Source organism: Silene latifolia, chromosome Y, assembly GCF_048544455.1.
Source record: "Silene latifolia isolate original U9 population chromosome Y, ASM4854445v1, whole genome shotgun sequence".
Lineage (NCBI taxonomy): Eukaryota > Viridiplantae > Streptophyta > Magnoliopsida > Caryophyllales > Caryophyllaceae > Silene > Silene latifolia.
This window is the reverse complement of record NC_133538.1, coordinates 81150474-81170452: the sequence shown is the minus strand read 5'-3', so window position 1 is coordinate 81170452 and position 19979 is coordinate 81150474. Positions and strand designations below refer to the sequence as shown.

The following is a 19979-nucleotide window of genomic DNA, read 5'->3' as shown; positions in this document are numbered from 1 at the left end:
TACTCTATGCATATATAAGAGGATTGAGAGATTATTTTCTAATAAGAATTTTCAGTTTTGACATTGACAAAGCAAAATAAAAACTCCATAAAGTATTTCTCTTTATCTTTGCCTAGATAAAGAGGGCCTCAACCGTCTTATCCTACAAAGGATTTCGTGTAACCCAAGGCATGAAATAGGGTCGAAATACTCTTAAGGAAAGCATGCTCTTCGTGGTTCGGTTGATATCCAAGTTTATGATCATTATCACTGTTACCCTATACACATAATACCAACATTCTTAAGAGTATTTATTTATTTTTGGGATAATGGTTGTATCGTTACGCTAGTCATCAATGTTGGAAGAAAATCAAAGAAGTTGATTTATGGTTCTTGAATTTGTTTCCGATGATTCTACTCGATGATATGACAAACAGGGCATGGTATTGTCTACAAATTTGTTAAAATCATGCGTGTGTTTGATGTCCTCAGTGCGGAGCGAATGGATGTTAATGCATCATCATTATGTGTTGGATATTTTAGTGGATCAAACATTGCATAGATAAGTACATTATACTTATTATATACCTTTAATGTTTGATAAATAATTGTAACTTTCTGGTCATCTATGATGTGCACCATCTTCAAAAGTTATGTTTCGTATATTGTTTTCTTCGATTGCCAAAAGCATCAAAGTGGATAAATAATCACTATTGCATCGAGTTTTGATAAAAGTGAATGGATTCATATTAAATATGTGTGGCATGTTAACTATATTTGTTGTGGTATTGCATTGTTGATCAATTATTAATGATGTTGATGCATGATAATGTTTGGCCTGAAGTCAGTTATCTACCCATGAACAAATGCATCATGAACTATTTTCAACATGTTTGTTTTAAGAATCAACAATGGTTATTATATCAATGTGGAATTTATAAAAGATTATGATTTACATGTATTTATTGATGATCGTTTATATGCTGTTGAAAATTTGATTGTATAATTAATGTATTCCGTGAAACAGTTGTATTTGTGCAGTGGGTATTGCACTATCAATTTTTACTGTTTAGTTGAAGTGCATACATCTTGTTATTTGGTTTAATGACCGACAAATGTTTGTTTGATTTAATCATCTCTTTTCAAGATAAATCAATGCATGGTGCAGTGCATGTTATGTTACATAAAACCTAAGATCATTTTGAGTTGTGATGACGGTTTATTATTCATTTGGTCCTTGGTTGTTATGGTATTCGTTTAGGGCATTTTATCAAAGTGAATTTGCATGATATTTTGCTAGTCAAATTTTGATGAAATGACATGGAATTAAGAATGGTAGAAAACTATTCTGTTATTTACAAATTAATTCTTTTGAACTTCTATCTTATAAAGATTGATCATATTTTATGACATGGTTAAGAGAGTATCTCTTTGGTTGTCCCAAGTTAGTATAGAATAACAACTTGGTTGTTTTCTATAAGAAGTGGGTGTGAATATTTTTTTCTAGATCTTCCTTAACATAATATACGATCAGGTGGAATTGAGTGGTAAAACACGGGTACTCGTATATCTCAATAGCATAGTGTATTGAAGTTTGTGTGGTGTATAGTCAATGTTTATAGTGACTTGAGACACACACGGTTGTTTAAGGAGAGAATTGGAGTATCACCCATGAAATGTGACACGGTTTTTGTCGAGTTTTTGTCTCATTGGCGGTCACCACGAGTTCATGGGGTGCAAGCTTAATGAGATGGTTCTTTATATTAACTTTTGATAAGAGTTGTTATTTGATCATGCATGATGTATATCATGTGGACTATCTATGTAACCATATATGTTTGTTTGATCAATTGGTTTAAAAATGATCATGGTTATTGTTGTGGTTAATATGCAAATAACTTTATGCTCTCATGAATATTAGAGTGATTAATGTTATATTTATGATGTTTGATCAACAAATGTTTTAATAATTATGTTAAAAATTGGTTATTACTTATTAGTTATCATGTGAGTTGACTATGTGTTAGTTGAGTAACATTTGATCGGTTATATAGTATTGTGGTTAGTGTTCTAACTGTCTTGAAATGATTGTTTAATATGTCAATAACTTGTGTAAAGCTATTTAAAAGTTTGATTATTTAATTAATTTTATCATATAATCTCGGGAATGATGGTTTGTGATAACCATGGTGAGATTATGGCGTCATGGTGGTTTAACCATATAAGAGGTACATCAATAGCATTTAATGTACAGTTATTTGACGAGTCCGGTAAAGGAGTAGTCATTTGTTGTAAGATTATTGACAAGTTGATCTTTGGCATAGACCAAAGATGATTTACCTTGTAAAAAGTAGTTCTGTTATCGTGTTCTTCTATGAAGGACATGGGGGAGGTAGTATGATCCTTGGTATTAGGATCAAGGGTAAGAGTATGATTATTATTCTCCTGTTAATACTCCTAGGGTCGAGTATGTCTCTTTTATTCTATAGTGATAGTGGACTCACTACTTGGGTTTTCACAATGGCTTAATTATTGCGGTATGACAAGTTGAGTAAGTATACTAGTATAACTAGTACTCATCCTTGGCAAGCTATTAGGCAAGTGTGAAAATGTATGAAGTAAACCATGAATTATGGTTTGTCCTATGTCGTTTTTCCTTCGGTTAGGGAGGGAAAATGTTATGCAATTTTATTTACTAATGTAAATGGTCCTTTCTACAAATGGTAGAGTATTCTTATTTAGGGGAAACACCGTTAACTTATGGGTTTCCTAGAAGTGAAATTGCATAATGATTTTGACATTGGAGTTGGTACGCGTAGTGTTAGCATAGCCGGTTAAGGCTAAGTAGCTATGAAAATTGATCTACGGTATTCCTTAAAGTATTGACCAATTTCATTCATTATTTTTTTTTATAGTGAATAACGGTGCGCACTGGGGTGTTTTCTATAACACGATTTATGGACTATCATAAAAGGGGATTGATCTTGGTTGTCTTTTGTGAGATCTCAACGTATCTAGTGGATCACTTTGCATAATGGATCAACTAGGGACTTGGATAACAAGTCGGATATCGGGATGCTTAAGCCTAAATTGATCTTTTGTGGTAGGACACCCAACTCCCCTCTAATATGTGTTAGAGACCGAGTTCAATGTGGAAAGCCTATTATGAAAGATTGAAGCACATAAATTATAATGTCCCGAAAGGATGTGCTTGAACCTATAAGAATGGTAGGATCTTTTAAAAAATGCTATTGCAGGGCATGATTAAAATAATCCACCTATATGTGTGTGAAGTGTAGCCTCTTCTTAAAGCTTGGGCTTGGCTTTGTATGCGCTCATGAATGGATATGGACACATGGTTGTTAAAAGTGTCAAGAATAAACTTTTTGGAGTTATTTGAATTTATGTGTATGTTATCTTCATGTATTCAAAATGGGTTGAAGGGTTCAATCTGTGGGACACCCTGATTCTCGAAAGTTGGAATGTGTACACGAAATCCCTTGTAGGATAAGACGGTTGAGGCCCTCTTCATCTAGGCAAAGATAAAGAGAAATACTTTATGGAGTTTTTATTTTGCTTTGTCAATGTCAAAACTGAAAATTCTTATTAGAAAATAATCTCTCAATCCTCTTATGTACATAGAATATATGATATATATAAGTATGTCAAAACATGGATAAGGTCGTTCTTTTTTGTACCAAAACCAACTTCACAAACAATCGCCAAACATTATAAATACGAAGTAACATTTATCACAACCTTATCCATAATAACACTATCAACTCGATAACCCGATTATATGAGTGTGCACTCCGCACCCCCTAACTCACATTAAATCGTTTCCGAGTACAAACCGATTTCAACTTGAAAACCTGAATACACTTAAATGACTTTGTGATCAAAATCACCAACATTCCTCCCCCATTTAAGTTTATCCCTTGTTTCCAATAAAGCAACAAAGCAAACAAATCTATGCATAAATGAAAGTGTCCCAAGGATTGAACTTCCACATTAGTACATTACACATTCCAAATATTCGAGAATCAGGGTGTCCCACGGATTGAACCCTTCAACCCATTTTGAATACATGAAGATAACATACACATAAATTCAAATAACTCCAAAAAGTTCATTCTTGACACTTTTAAGAGCCATGTGTCCATATCCATTCATGAGCGCATAAAAAGCCAAGCCCAAACTTTAAGAAGCGGCTACACTTCACACTCATATAGGTGGATTCTTTTAATCATGGCCTGCAATACCATTTTTTCAAAGACCCTACCATTCTTGCAGGTTCAAGCACATCCTTTCGGGACATTATAAATTATGTGCTTCAATCTTTCATAATAGGCTTTCCACATTGAACTCAACCTCTAACATATATTAGAGGGGAGTTGGGTGTCCTACCACAAAAGATCAATTTAGGCTTTACCATCCCGATATCCGACTTGTTACAAGTCCCTAGTTGATCCTTTTTGCAAAGTGATCCACTAGATACATTGAGATCTCATTAAAACAACCAAAATTAACCCCATTTATGATAGTCCATAAACCGTGTTATAGCAAACACCCCGGTGCGCACCATTATTCACTATCAAAAACTCATGGATGAAATTGGTCTAAAATTTTTAAGTAATACCGTAGAATAATTTCTTTAGCTACGCCTTAACCGGCTATGCTAACACTACGCATACCAACTCCAATGTCAAACTCATAATGCAAATTCGCTTCTTGGAAACCCATAAGCTATGGTGTCTCCCCTAAGCAAGAATACTATACCATTTGTAGAAAAGACTATCTACATTAATAAATCAACTTGCATAACAGTTTTCCTCCATAACTAAAGGAAAACCGACATGGGGCAAATCATAATTCATGATTTACTTTATACATTTTCACATTTGCCTAATAGTTTTGCCAAAGATAAGTACTAGCTATACTAGCATACTTACTCAACATTGTCAGGACGCAAACCTCAAGTGTAACAGCCGCGAATTTCCCATTTTGGCATTTAAAATTTATTAAACCGTTTAATCACTTTATTATATGTTTTTGAATTATTCAATTTAATTAATTTTATGTCAAACACGATTTTTATAAACGTATTATATAAAAGCTCATTTTTATAAAAATACGTATTATTAAATTATATTCTTGAGGTATAATTTATATAAGAATAAATCTATACACATTTTTGGTCAGATAATAATAGTGACAGTAATAATAATAATTCTCGTCTCAACGTCCGTCTAGCTATAGACCGTCACATTTCACTTTGTACCTGCTTTAACCCGGACCAACCAGAACTCGACAACACGCTCACCTACCCTCTTACACTCTACCCCTAAAATATCTCTTTTATATATGTTTATATATTATTATTATTATTATTATTATTATTATTATTATTATTATTATTATTATTATTATTACTATATTATTGTGGTTGATGTTACTTTACGCATCCCCAACCTCACACCCTGCGTCCTTCCTCATTTCTTCTTCTTATTTTCTGAAAAACAACAACACCACGCAATAGCAACAACGAAATACACAGCCACCATTTCTGTCCCCATTCAAACTCCGATCCCGCCTTCGTTTCTCGACCAAACTCGATGATTTTTACACCATTAGCTTCCTCTCTTCTTCCTCCTCATTTCTAGGTAAGAAAGTCTTAATCTTGTTGAATTTTCGAAATGGGCATCTTATGACAAACTCGGTTTTATGACTCAAACAACTCGTTTTTCCTCCTTTTTAGTTGAAGACTGAAGATAGGCTCGTGTTTTGGACATTTTTACTCGGGAATTCGAGAGTTAAAGGTAACGGTGATAGGTTACTCGACAATGAGTCGATATTTTCGCCCGTCCTTACTCGTTTTATCTTTATTTATGGTAAAGCTTGAGTCTTTGTTTGTTCCATGAATGGGGGTTGATTTTGTGCTGATAATAGTCATTCTTACACGACTGTTTTAGCTGCCATGGACCGTTTCAAACTGGATTCTGGTTTGGGTGAGGTATCGGGTTACGACGTGTGTTATAACCTTGTGCTGCTATGATTTCGGTTCCTCGCCCTCCTCTGAATTTCCTTAGGTAGCTCTATGCGTTGATTACTTATGCCCTATGCTCGTTTAGTTCCGTCTTGAGTCGAGACAAATATGGTGGCTGGGATTTTGTTTTGCACCGTGGTAAGCTCTGCCTTGTCCTCTGTTTTGGGTACAGTCAAGTACGATTTTGGCGGCTGATTTGGGTGGTGGACAAGGCTGGGAAGGGGCAGATGGTTGGCTGTGGATTGGTGGTGTTAGGAATTTGTGCCTTGAATTTGTGTCGAATACGGACTAAGAAGGCAAAGAGAAGAAACAAGGTCCGTAGTTCATTCTGTCGCGCGCGTAATATTGCTGTAAAGATTCTAAGACTTTGACCGTGGTTAAAGTGTGACGATTTCTACATCTTTGGCCTAGGAAAACTGTGGGACCCGCCACTTTCCTATTTATTTGAGACCTTGGTGTTTTTGGTTAGTCGTGCGTTTTGTTAGTCGGTTTAAGAAATTAATTATTAATTTCTTATTCCTTTTAATTTCTTATTAGGCTAGATATTTTATCTTGGGTGGAATAAATATATAAAGACCCAAGTATTATTCTAGGTTAAATTAGAGAGAGATTTGAGAGCACAATAAAGAGGGTCGATTTGTGAGGTTCCTTCTGAAAAAGAAAACTCAATTTGTTCCGGGCTCTATTATTGGTGTTCGTCTGTCTTTGAAGATCGGAGGAGTTTGTTCAGATCTTGGTAGGCCTCAAGATTATTTGTCCTTCGTCTTATTGGGGTAGTCTCTTCTGTTCCTTTGAGACTACTATATTTGATGGTAGAATAGGTTATACTTTTGGCTCATATTGAGCGCGTGTGTACCGGTCTACTGTTGTACTATTTTCTCCACATAGTGAAATTTGATCTCCTCGCAGGGTGGACGTAGCCAGTTATTTTACTGGTGAACCACGTAAATCTTTGTGTCAACTTTATTTACATTCGTTATTTATTATTCTTATCACCTTATCAATTAACTATTTAGGTAACGGGACACCTCCGTTAAAACAATTGGCACCAGAGCTAAGGTTCTGATTTGGGATCTGCTTCCGCGTTAGTTGTGTTTTAGGCGTTATTTGGGTTTATTGATTTTCAGGTGAAAAGATGTCGTCTACGAATGTTTTGAATGTTGAAAAGTGCACTGGGAGAAATAGTTTTGGGCTATGGCAGTTAAAGATGAGAGCTTTGCTTAGACAAAGAAGGCGTGGTCTGTTATCTCAAAGGCAAAGTCAGCAGGTAGTTCGTCTGATGCAGAAAAGAAAGCAAAGACAGATGCAGAGGTAGTCTTGGAGGAGAAGGCTCATTCTTTAATTCTGTTATGTTTATCTGATGATGTTATGGTTGAGGTTGCCGATGAGGAAACTGCTATAGGTTTGTGGTTGAAGTTGGAATCTTTGTATATGACAAAGACTCTAACCAACAAGTTGCTTCTTAAGCAGCGTTTGGTCTTCGTATGCAAGAAGGTACGTCTCTCAAGGACCATCTAGACCGTCTTAACTCTATTTTACTTGATCTTCGTAATTTAGATGTTAAGGTAGATGATGAGGATGCCGCCTTAATTTTGTTAGTGTCTTTGCCAAATTCGTTTGAGACTTTTGTGGAGTCTTTTGTTGTTGGTAAAGATTCTTTGACCCTAGAGGAAGTGAGGTCAGTGCTTTACACTAGGGATTTGCGCCGAGTAGCGTCAGGTGGTGTTGTAGACAGTAGTCATGTAGGTCTTGTTGTTAATTCGAAGGGTTCTAGTAAGGGTAAAGCCAAGTCTAAGGGTCCTCGTAAGAATGTCTGCAATTACTGCAAGGAACCCGGTCATTGGAAAAATCAGTGTCCTAAGTTGAAGGAAGCTGGTGTTTCTGCTGTTGCACAAAAGGTTGCTAAATACGATTCTGAGGAAGATTGGAAGATTATGCTCTCGTTGTTGATGTTGTTCAACGTTCTTCGGATAGTTGGATTTTGGATACGGGATGCGTTTATCATATATGTCCTTTTAGGGAATGGTTTACTTCTTATGAAGCTTCACATGGGGTCAATGTTGCCATGGGTGATGGGTCTATTTGTGAGGTGCTTGGAGTTGGTACTATTCGGGTTAGGACATGTGATGGTGTTGTTATCTTCCTAGAAGGTGTTAGGCATGTTCCACGTTTGAAGAGAAATCTTGTATCACTTGGGATGTTATTTGATCAAGGCTATAGTTTTCAAGGTGATGGTGGATCGTTGTGCGTTGGTAAGGGTTCTTCTGTTACTTGGAGGAGTGTTAAGGAAAGAACTGTTTATGTCCTTTAAGGCACTGTGTTGACTATTGGAGCATCAGGTAGTCGTTCTTCTGTCTCTCTCGAGTCTAAGTTGGGGCATATGCAATTTGGATATGTGAACGATACTTTGAAGCACATCCAGTTTGGGTCATTTGGTGATATTCTGGATAATTCGGTTTTGGATAGCTTTAGTGAGACTGGTAGTGTTGACAGTAAAGTGGAGTCTATTCCGGTACAGGTCAAGCTACAGGGTTCTCAAGACAAGCTATCTACTTTTGTCTCTGCGCCTCAATGAGGCGGTCTGCGCCCCAAGAGGTGGGGCGGTTTGGGGCTCCAGGTGGAGCTGTTTGTGGCTCTTGAAAGAGAGCCGTTTGGGACCACGGAAGGGGTCATTTGAAACTTCGACGGGAGTTTATTCTTTGGAGCTTTTGGGTTGGAGTATCTTGTCTAACAATTTGTACCTTTGATGGAGGTAATTTGTGCTCACTTAGAATGTTTGCTTTTGTTTGGTTTCGACTTGAGTTTTGTTGCCTTGGTGTAGGCAATTTTTGTGGTGGTCATGACACCTAGTATACTCAAGTGAGACTTTTGTTTTGTTAGTGGCATTTGTGTTCTTTTTGGAAGAGCTTGGTACGACGGTACATTTAGCCATGTAGTTTGGAGGAGATTTTGTTTGGAGTCTTGTGTGTGTTATTTTGGTACACCGTTCCATCATAGTGACATTTGGTATCGCATATATTTGTGTTGGCGTTTGGTAGCTTTTGCCCTCTTCGGAGTTTGCTACGTTTGGCCTTCCTATTGGTATATGAAGATATATTGGGTACTTAGTACAATTGGTAGTTTTCAGCTTACTACATTGGGTACTTCGTATATTGGTCACGTTTGTTGCACACTTGGTTCATTTGTCCATTTTGTGAGTTGTGTTCAAGTCAAAGTGGAGACTATCGGGACAGATAGTGACTTGAGGATCAACTCTATTGAAGCTGATTTGGGTTTGGTTCGTTTTTCGATAATTCAAGTCAAGGTGGAGATTTGTTAGGAATTTGTGCCTTGAATTTGTGTCGAATACGGACTAAGAAGGCAAAGAGAAGAAACAAGGTCCGTAGTTCATTCTGTCGCGCGCGTAATATTGCTGTAAAGATTCTAAGACTTTGACCGTGGTTAAAGTGTGACGATTTCTACATCTTTGGCCTAGGAAAACTGTGGGACCCGCCACTTTCCTATTTATTTGAGACCTTGGTGTTTTTGGTTAGTCGTGCGTTTTGTTAGTCGGTTTAAGAAATTAATTATTAATTTCTTATTCCTTTTAATTTCTTATTAGGCTAGATATTTTATCTTGGGTGGAATAAATATATAAAGACCCAAGTATTATTCTAGGTTAAATAAGAGAGAGATTTGAGAGCACAATAAAGAGGGTCGATTTGTGAGGTTCCTTCTGAAGAAGAAAACTCAATTTGTTCCGGGCTTTATTATTGGTATTCGTCTGTCTTTGAAGATCGGAGGAGTTTGTTCAGATCTTGGTAGGCCTCAAGATTATTTGTCCTTCGTCTTATTGGGGTAGTCTCTTCTGTTCCTTTGAGACTACTATATTTGTTGGTAGAATAGGGTATACTTTTGGCTCATATTGAGCGCGTGTGTACCGCCTCATCTCTTTGTTGTACTATTTTCTCCACAAAGTGAAATTTGATCTCCTCGCAGGGGGACGTAGCGTTATTTTTCTTGGTGAACCACGTAAATCTTTGTGTCAACTTTATTTACATTCGTTATTTATTGTTCTTATCGCCTTATCAATTAACTATTTGGGTAACGGGACGCCTCCGTTACAACAGGTGGCTTGGCCACGGCTTGACCATGTATTTGGGATAGTTTTGCAGGTTCCCTAGGGACTGTTTTGGTGCCCCAATAGTACGGTCTTAGGTAGCCTTTTGGCCCTGTTTTGGGGACGGGAGATAGAGTAGTAAGGGATGGTTAGTGTGTATGGGAAACGAGCGTATATTTGGCGCTAGTTTAGTTGGTTCGAAATAATTAAATTTCATTCTCGTGTTTTTATAAAACGTAATTCGTTAATATCGTTCTTTCACATAATTATTTGGTAAATTGTTCTAGTCATATTTATAAAGTGCTTTGGCGCTAGTTGGGTTTATTTAAAATATGATTAAATAACCGTCTCGTATTTTATACAACGTAATTCGTTAATATCGCTCTTTTACAGATTTATTCATTTGGGCTTGACTTGTTAATCTAATTGGACTTCTCATATTTATTTATTTGGTCTTGCATTGCTAATTTAATTGAAATTATCTTTTTAATTTGGTTGGACTTGTCTAGCTTGCTTATTGGGCTAAGTTTGTTACATTCATTGGATTTGGGATGGTTCACATGTTAGGTTCTTGTGATTTCTTGTGATTTCTAGTATTGGGCCTCTCATGGTTTGACTATTGGGCTCATATGTGAGTCTTATTGCTTGGTCATACTTTAACCCGTGATTGCCTATAACGTAAACTATTCATTATCACTTGCTTATATTTTATTCAGTCGGCATGTTAAACTGTAAAGTGGAATATTTATTAATATAGTACATGTATGAGATATTTATTATAAGTAGTTACTTGTAGTGAGTCGTCCTCTAGATAATATCTAGTATTGTTCGGTTGTGTGAGGCTTGGTCCTATCAGATACTAGGGGTGAGCCAGAGGCCCTCTAGTTGCGATATGATTCGTCGGGAGTGATGTTCCCATCCGTACTTATGGTGATGCAGACCATAAGTATGAATGTGACATTAATCATCCCGTCCTTGAGTCACGGTCCTATCGGATACTAGGGGTGAGCCATAGGCCCTCTAGTTGCGATAAGGTCGTCGGGATTGATGTTCTCATCCGTACTTATGGTGAGATGCAAGCCATAAGTATGAATGTGACATTAATAATCCCGTTCTATGTGCTTATTTGTTGCACTTGTTTGTTGTATTTGGCCATGTTTTAAAGGTAACCGCTGAGCCAGATACTTGTTTGTTGTGTCTCGGACATGTTTTAAAGGTAACCTCTTAGTCGGACACTTGTTTGTTGTATTTGGCCATGTTTTAAAGGTAACCGCTGAGCTAGATACTTGTTTGTTGTACCTCGGACATGTTTTAAAGGTAACCTCTGAGTCGAGTACTTGTTTGTAGTATTTGGACATGTTTTAAAGGTAACCGCTGAGCCAGATACTTTAGAGGTCGTGCCTTGGACATGTTTTAAAGGTAACCGCTGAGCCAAGGTACTTAAGGACTTGTGTCTCGGACATGCTTTAAAGGTAGCCTCTGAGCCGGATGCTTTGCTTATTATGTGATGTTAGTAGTCCCATTTCATGTATTGTATGTTGTTTGGTTTTCAAAGTTGGATGTATCATATGCCTTATCTATGATTGACTATGCATGTTTTGAATGTTAGTCTCATGTCTGAGTGCTTGCATCAAATAGTTATATTCACGATGTTCTAATATGTTCTTGTTTATCTGTGTTTCGACATTTTGTGGCTGGGAGAACCTTGAGTTACTCCCCACTGACTGTGGCGTTCATGTTTACATGAATGACAGGTTGTGAAGATACTTACGTGGGGAAGACGTGTGGGCTAGCGAGAACTAAACCCTTGGACCTTAGTTGGCTAGTTTAGAAGCCCTTTATTTGTTTCTTCGTGGGATATCTTTTCCCCGCTTTCTAGACTTGGGTTGTAATAACCTAAGTTTGTCTATTATTGTATTTGTTTCATTTCTTTTGGCACCCGCGTGTTAATCTTTAACTAGTGATTTAAAAGTTTTTAAATCTCATAAATTTCCGCTTTAATTTATTAGTTATATTTTCCGCTTTATCGCGGGGTGTCACATCAAGCCCTTGTGAAAACCCGAGTCATGACTCCACTTTCACTATTGGATAAAACCGTCATACTCGACCATTGAGAGTATTAACCGGAGAATAATAATCATACTATCACCCTTGATCTTAATACCAAGGATCATATTACCTCCCCCATGTCCTTCATAGAAGAATATGATGACATAACCACCTTTTACAAGGTAAATCATCTTTGGTCTATGCCAAAGACCGACTTGTCATTAATCTTTCAACAAATGACAACTCCATAACCGGACTCGTCAAATAACTGTACATTCAATTTGATGTACCTCTTACATGGTTAAACCACCATAACTCCATAATTTCACAATAGTTATCGCAAATCATCATTCTCGAGATTATATGGTAAAAACAATTAAATAATCAAATCTGATATTACAAATTCTTACCGGACTTTGATGAATGAACCAATCATCAAATCACCAAATAAATACATTTTGATGAATTTAACCAATCGGGTTTAATTACCCACACTTATTAATCCAAATTTGATTAAATCCTTAAGAATAAACACCTGTAGATTTGATAAGAATACCAAAAATAGCAAACCCATTACAGACATCAAATAACCAAATTGTTACCAATTATGATGAAGAGATCACCAAATAAATTAATGAGTGCTAATCTTTGTGAAAACAAATGATCCACGGTGATTCATATAATCACCAAACAACATATCAAATGAAATTAACCGCATTAACCATGAAATAATTATAATCATACATGCAGTCATGCACTATATGATAGCAAAAATTTGATAACAATCAAAGTAAACAATTGTTCCAGGCCACTTCAATGCTTCTGGTATTTGACAAATACCAAGTACAAAATGCAAAGAATAAAGTTCATTGTCAATGATTGACAATACAAATTTGTTGGACAAATTATGCATCACAAGAATCATAAAAGTAAATGAAAGTAAACTTATCTTGTATTATGTGATGCATCAGACTTTGTCAAATATCGTTCCAATAGCAACAATACATCGTATTTCATTCATCCTTACCATGGTAGGCATAATTATATTATTTCATATCACAAATATCAGAGATATAAAGAAAAACTTATCTCGAGCGATGCTGTTGACAGATCAAATTTGCTGGGTTCGTTCGAAACGAACACTCTTTCGGAAACCCACGCATATTTGAACGACAAAATCATTCCAGATTTTTAACCGAGTGCCAAGCTCATATACCAAAAATTTGGCTTTTCCCGATCTTCTTCATCGTTCCAACGCAAAATTATGACTTCATGAATAACAAATTCTAGATTTTGACACCATCTCGCTTACCGGGCACAAATGCACAATCCATATAAAACTAGATTTTACTTATCTGGGTGTTATACCGCATGCATTATCATAGTGTGCAATTAATCGCAAGAGACAATCTTCCCATTACTCCGCATCAAGGAAGTTCCTCTTATTTTTACGTGATTAAAGTCATCCAAAACAAAATTCTGGAACCACAAACCAACTTCTCTGATTTTTGTTCCCATGTTGATATATTGTATAGCAATAACGTCATTATCACAAACGTAAATACTCTTAAGAATGTTGGTAATTTTGATCACAAGTCATTTAAGTGTATTCGAGTTTTCAAGTCAAAATCGGTTTGAACTCGGAATCGATATAATGTGAGTAGGAGAATACGAAGTGTATGCTCATATAATCGTATATCGAGTTCATGGGTTAAATGGATATATCGGGATAGTTGCATCCTTTATTCACACGTGTTCTTTGCATGTGTGTTGGTAGTTTTATTTGTGCGTGTTTGTGTGAAACGTAACATACAAACATGTTTATCCTATTTTAACAAACTTATTATTACATGTATGCCATGTATAAATAAGGAGGAAGTTAGTTGTTCATTCTAACTTGATGAAAAATTCAGATTTTGACAAATACAAAGGCATTAATAAAATTCCATTTAGTAGTCTCTTTATCTTTGCCTAGATGAAGAGGGCCTCAACCGTCTTATCCTACAAGAGATTTCGTGTAACCCAAGGCATGAAATAGGGTCGAAATACTCTTAAGGAAAGCGTGCTCTTCGTGATTCGGTTGATATCCAAGTGTATACAATCATTATCACTATTACCCTATACCAATTTTTCCAACAAATGATAGTTTTTATGTTTTCCTCCGTTTCACAACACCCATTTATCTTGTGGTCAACTTGTCCACATCGTACACAAACCTTGATAATCTCCTCATACTTAAATTACACCCATAATAAAGACCCGTCATTAAGAGCAAGATAAAATTCGGGAATTAGAGGTTTATCAAGATTTACCAGCACCCTAATTCGCAAGTAGTCATTTTGTGGACAACTATCAAAATTAGTCACTGCCAAATTCTCTTCAAACATACTCCCTATCAATGAAGCAACGTGATTATTAAGAAATTCAAAAGGGAGCCCATATACTCTAACCCAAACCTTAGCCTCTCTGAAACTCATTCTTTGGGGAGATGTGTTTGGTAACCAATCTCTAAATACCACCAGGGCTCCATCGAATACAGCAATACTCCTCTCAATAATATCGTTTTTAGAGCATTTGAAAACATAGAGATCATCCATTTTATGAACTAAAATATGATCACAAATGGCCCAATGATCACGAATGAATTGGTTAATCTTACCGACACTAATCATTCTATAATCAATAAAATAACCAAACACACATGACGCCCAACTCTCCTGTGATTCCTTAATGAGCGAAGTGTCGTAACCCAATGACATCCCTCAGTGAGTATAAGCTGAGGAGAAGTTATGATAGGAGCTTCTCAACTTAGATAAATAGGGATTTCGTCTACAGATAATAGAACCAAAACAGAAAGAAACTAAAGTGCAGTGTAGATGTGGGTCTTAAATGATTGGTAGTATGAAGCAGTAGCCTTATAGTATGATAATTGTTTTGAGTTAATACGAGCAAGAGGAGCAGAAGACTGCACTGTTGAACAATAACTTTGATTTGGGTTTTTGTGAGAAACATTGCATTGAATTTTCTTAAGAAATTTACAGCGGAAAAGATGTAGTATATACCTACAATTTGGTTATTAACCACTAGATAATATTTCTAGTCTAAATCTAATTAATGAAAAGTAAAACTAGACTATGAGCATAGATGTCACTAGTACACTCCTAGCATACTCTAGTACTATCCTATAGCTTCCTTTTTCCTGTTTACATGTTTCTTGTGGACTGTTGGACAAGAGGGTACTCTGCCCTTTTCTTTACACTCCCCCTCAAGATGAGAGTGGAGTCCAGACGAAACTCCCATCTTGGACAAGAGGTACTGATGCTGAGCTACTGGACAAGACTTGGTGAGGAAGTCAGCAACTTGCTCCTTTGTGTTGACATAAGATGTAGTAAGAAGTCCTTGTTGAATTTTTTCGCGGATGAAGTGACAGTCCACTTCTATATGCTTAGTGCACTTATGGTAGACTAGATTAGCTGCAATAGCTAAGGCTGCTTGGTTGTCACATTTCAGAAGAGCAGGGCCCAGATGTTTGAGGCCTAAATCCTGGAGGAGCTGAAACAACCAAGTAACTTCACATGTCGTCATGGTCATGGCCATGGCTCGATATTCAGCCTCAGCTGATGACCTAGACACCACAGATTGCTTTTTGGATTTCCAGGAAATGGGAGAATGACCAAGAAGGATACAAAGCCCGGTGGTGGACTTGCAATTGAAAGCACAAGATGCCCAATCAGAGTCACAATAAGCTGTGAGTCGGGCAACAGAATCACTGGCAAAAAGAATGCCTTGTCCTGGAGCATTCTTGAGATACTTCAAGACCCTTATAGCTGCCTGCATGTGATCAGAAGTTGGTGCGTGAAGGAACTGGCTCAACAATTGAACAGAGAAGGCTATATCTGGCCTGGAAATAGTCAAATATATGAGCTTGCCAACGAGTTTCCTGTAATTCTCAGGATGTGGGAGAGGAGTGCCTTTTCCTGGTTCTAACTTCATCACAGGATTGACAGGCAGTCTTAATGACTTGGATTTGTCCACGCCAAAAGTCTTGAGCATATCCAAGGTATATTTTCTCTGGGAGATAAATATCCGTACTGTACTCCTTTCAACCTCAAGTCCTATAAAATATTTCAGTTCCCCTAAGTCCTTCATGTGAAAGGAAGAGTTCAGTTGATCCTTGGGAGTTTGAATATCAGATATATCATCTCCTGTAATTACCATGTCATCTACATAGATGAGGACAACAGTGGTCTTCCCATGGTGTTGCTTTATAATAGAGAATGATCAGCATGAGACTGTTTGAAGTTACATTGTAGGAGAACCTGAGACAGTTTGGAGAACCATTGTCTAGGGGCTTGCTTAAGTCCATAGAGAGACTTTCGTAATTTACAAACTTTGCCAGCTGATTGGGGATCACACTCCCCCTGTCCCTGGGAGGACACAACCCCATTGAAGTATCCTGGAGGCAGTTTCATGTAGACATCCTCGGCAAGGTCTCCATGAAGGAAGGCATTGGCCACATCCATCTGACAGGTAAACCAGTTCTTCATTGAGATGATAGCCAAGAGAGCCCTGACTGTGGACATTTTGGCCACAGGAGCAAAAGTTTCCTCATAATCCAGTCCATATCTTTGTCTAAACCCTTGAATGACCAACCTTGCCTTGTGTTTCTCTATAGAGCCATCTGGATTGTACTTTGTTTTGTATATCCATTTACAGCCTATAGCTTTTTTACCCTTAGGCAGATCAGTGAGCACCCAGGTATTATTAGTGGCCAAAACCTGTAATTCTGAGTTCATGGCTTGAACCCATTTCTCCTCTTGAACTGCATAAGAGAAGTGAGAAGAATCAACTACAGAGGTATTAAAGATAGCATTGCCTGCAAAGGGCTTGGCCAAGTGGAGCTATGCTACATTTACAACAGTTGTTTGAGCCATGACAGGATTGTCCACTACAAAGTCCTTTGTACATCCTGGGGCTCTTCTGACCCTCTGAGATCTGTGATCAGGCTCATCGGTATGTAGATTAGCCATAACTGGGGAGGTACTTGGCTCACACACTGTGATAGTGGGTGAATTATCTGTAGAAAGAGGAAGATCATCTTCTATGAAGACCCCATCATTGGGAGGTAAGCCTTGTTCTGACTGCAGATTGGATAGGTGATGACCAAAATTTCTGATCTTGCAAGGAAAGACTGTTTCAAAGAACTTGACATCCCTGGATACAAACACAGTTTTCTTGACTATGCCATAGACTATACCCTTTTTGAGACAATGGGTAGCCCAAGAAAATGCAAGGAATGCCTCTTGGTTGAAACTTGTCCTTGTCTCTACTAGGATTGTATACCATGGCTAGATAACCAAAGACTCTGAGTCTATCATAACTAGGTGCCTTGTTGAGAAGAACTTCATATGGTGTCAGATTATTGAGAATCTTTGATGGCAGCCTGTTGATGATATAGGCAGCAGTGAGAACACAATCCCCCCAAAAGGAAAGAGGTAAGCCAAAATTAAATCTAATGGCCCTACTTATTTCCAACAAGTGCCTATGTTTTCTCTCAACTACCCCATTCTGCTGAGGTCTGTCCACACAACTAGTTTGTTGCCATATCCCTTTCAAGAGAAGGAAGTTTTTGCTTTCTCTTTCAGTGATTTCAAGAGCATTGTCTGATCTCAGACATTTGATTCTTTTTCCAAATTGATTTTTGACAAAAGCATAGAATTGAATAGCAGTTGAGGAACTTCAGATTTGTGCCTCATCAAGTATACCGAAGTTGTTCTGGAATGGTCATCAACCAATGTTAGGAAATATTTGTGTTTAGTTCTGGTTTCCTTTCTGTAAGGACTCCACACATCTATATGAACAAGATCAAATATGTAAGGAGCTTTGTCTATTCTGATAGGAAAGGGAAGTTTGGTTTGTTTAGCCATTGAACATGTAATACAGATTCTGTTTTTATTTGATAATAAGTGTGAAGAAATGCAGGGAATGTGTTTGAGTTTATCATTGCTAGCATGCCCTAATCTCAAATGCCAAATATCACCATTGTTTCCATTGCTGACAGGCAAACCATTACAAATATCATCAGGAGCATTACAAGAACTCAAAATGTTGTCCTCTGATTCCTTAGATCCATCAATAGAAATAAAACAAGAGTTAATATTACATAGTTCAGAATTATAAATCCTAACACAATTACTTGTGATCCTAGGTTGACCATTAATGTCATTATTCAAAAGATAGTAGATCCCTCTTTCTTCCCTTCCAAAGGCCTTAATCTTCTTGGTATTAAAGTCCTGTATAACACATATGTGCTCATAAAATGTCACAACACATTTTTCATCCTTTATAAGTTTCTAAACTGAGAGGAGATTGTGTTTGAAAGTGGGAACATAAAGAAATTTGTTCAAGGTAACTCCATTTTTAAGTTGGTATGTGCCAAAATGGGAGACAAAAGATGATACCCCATTAGGCAGGTTGATTTTTGGTTTAAATTTCAGTTGCTTGCAGTTTTGCAAGAGTCTCAGATTTGAGATCATGTGATCTGAAGCACCTGAGTCGATTATCCACTCAAGGGACTTAGTTTTAACAGATTCTGAGGTAGTGGAGGTCATACCTGCGAAGTTTGCTTCCATTTCATCCTCAGATCCAGGATAAGAAGCATTCTCTTTGCCCTTCAGATTATCCATCAATTGCTCAAACTGAGCAGTTGTCAAAGTGATAGCTCCAGCAGCGTCTTCATCTCCTCCACCTGACATGGCATTAGCAGCTACCTTTCCTTTTCCTTTCCCTGTGAACCTCTGGAACTTCTCTTTCTGCATCCTAGGTTTGTATCCCCTTGAAGATGTCCCTGAATGGCTCACTTTAGGATTGATATAGTGTTGCTGTGCAGGAAAGTATTTCTCTGCAGGATGTCCAGCAGGATAGCCCACTATTTCCCAGCAAAATTTGACTGAGTGCCCCTTCTTCTTGCATTTTTCACAGAAAGGAATACGTTCATCGCTCCTCTGGTTGGCATGGAAAGCAGGAGTATCAGCCTCCACTTGTGCACTTTGCTTGTAGTTCTTCCTTTGTGCTTCCTCGTGCTGGAAGATAGCAGCTGCTTCTTCTACACTTGGAAGTGGGGACATCATGAGAATGTTGCTTCTTAGAGTGATATAAGAGGAGTGAAGACCATTGAGAAATTGAAAAAGCTTCCTTTCATTTTGCTCCTTTTGCTGAGCTTCCAACCATGCCCCAATTTCAGAAGTCATCTGGCTAATTGGAGGCCAGTCATTCATGAGCTCTATGTTTTGCCACAGGATCCTGAGCTCAGTGAAGTATTCACATATGCTCTTGTTCCCTTGTTCCAAGTCCTCAAGCTCTTTGTTGAGCCTGAACTTTCGAGCACCATTGCTCACTGAAAATTGCCTTTGAAGGTAGTCCTAGATTTCTTTTGCTGTGGGTATATACATCACAGACTTCCTGATTTGTGGCTCCACATTGTGAAGAATCCAAGATATGAGTTGACTGTTGCAGGTCATCCAGGCCGATTCCCTTAGTGAATCATTGGTGGGTTTCTTGACCACACATGTTAGCATGCCGAGCTTCCTCTTGAAGTAGATAGCTAACTCCATCTGTCGTTTTGCACTCAAAGTAGTTGTCAATGCTTGAGAGCTTGGTGTCCACCACTATGGGATGGGTGCTCTCAGCAGGATGCAAACACAGTGGATCAGATGAGTCAAGGATGGCATTTGCTGATGGTACTAAGGAACCAACAGTTTCTGAGGATGAGATACTCATTGTGCTACCAGTGTTGGGGTTTGTCAT

At 37.6% G+C, this 19979-nt stretch overlaps 1 protein-coding gene across 1 annotated transcript; it reads right to left on the bottom strand.

Moving 5' to 3' along the window:
* Positions 1–16438: 16438 nt before the first annotated feature.
* Positions 16439–19979, bottom strand: LOC141628387 (uncharacterized). Its single transcript, XM_074441539.1, has 6 exons — positions 19741–19979; positions 18635–19544; positions 18204–18466; positions 17488–17616; positions 17159–17387; positions 16439–17074 (listed from the first exon to the last, which is right to left on the bottom strand). Exons 1-6 carry the CDS (start codon positions 19977–19979, stop codon positions 16439–16441), a joined length of 2406 nt encoding a protein of 801 aa, XP_074297640.1.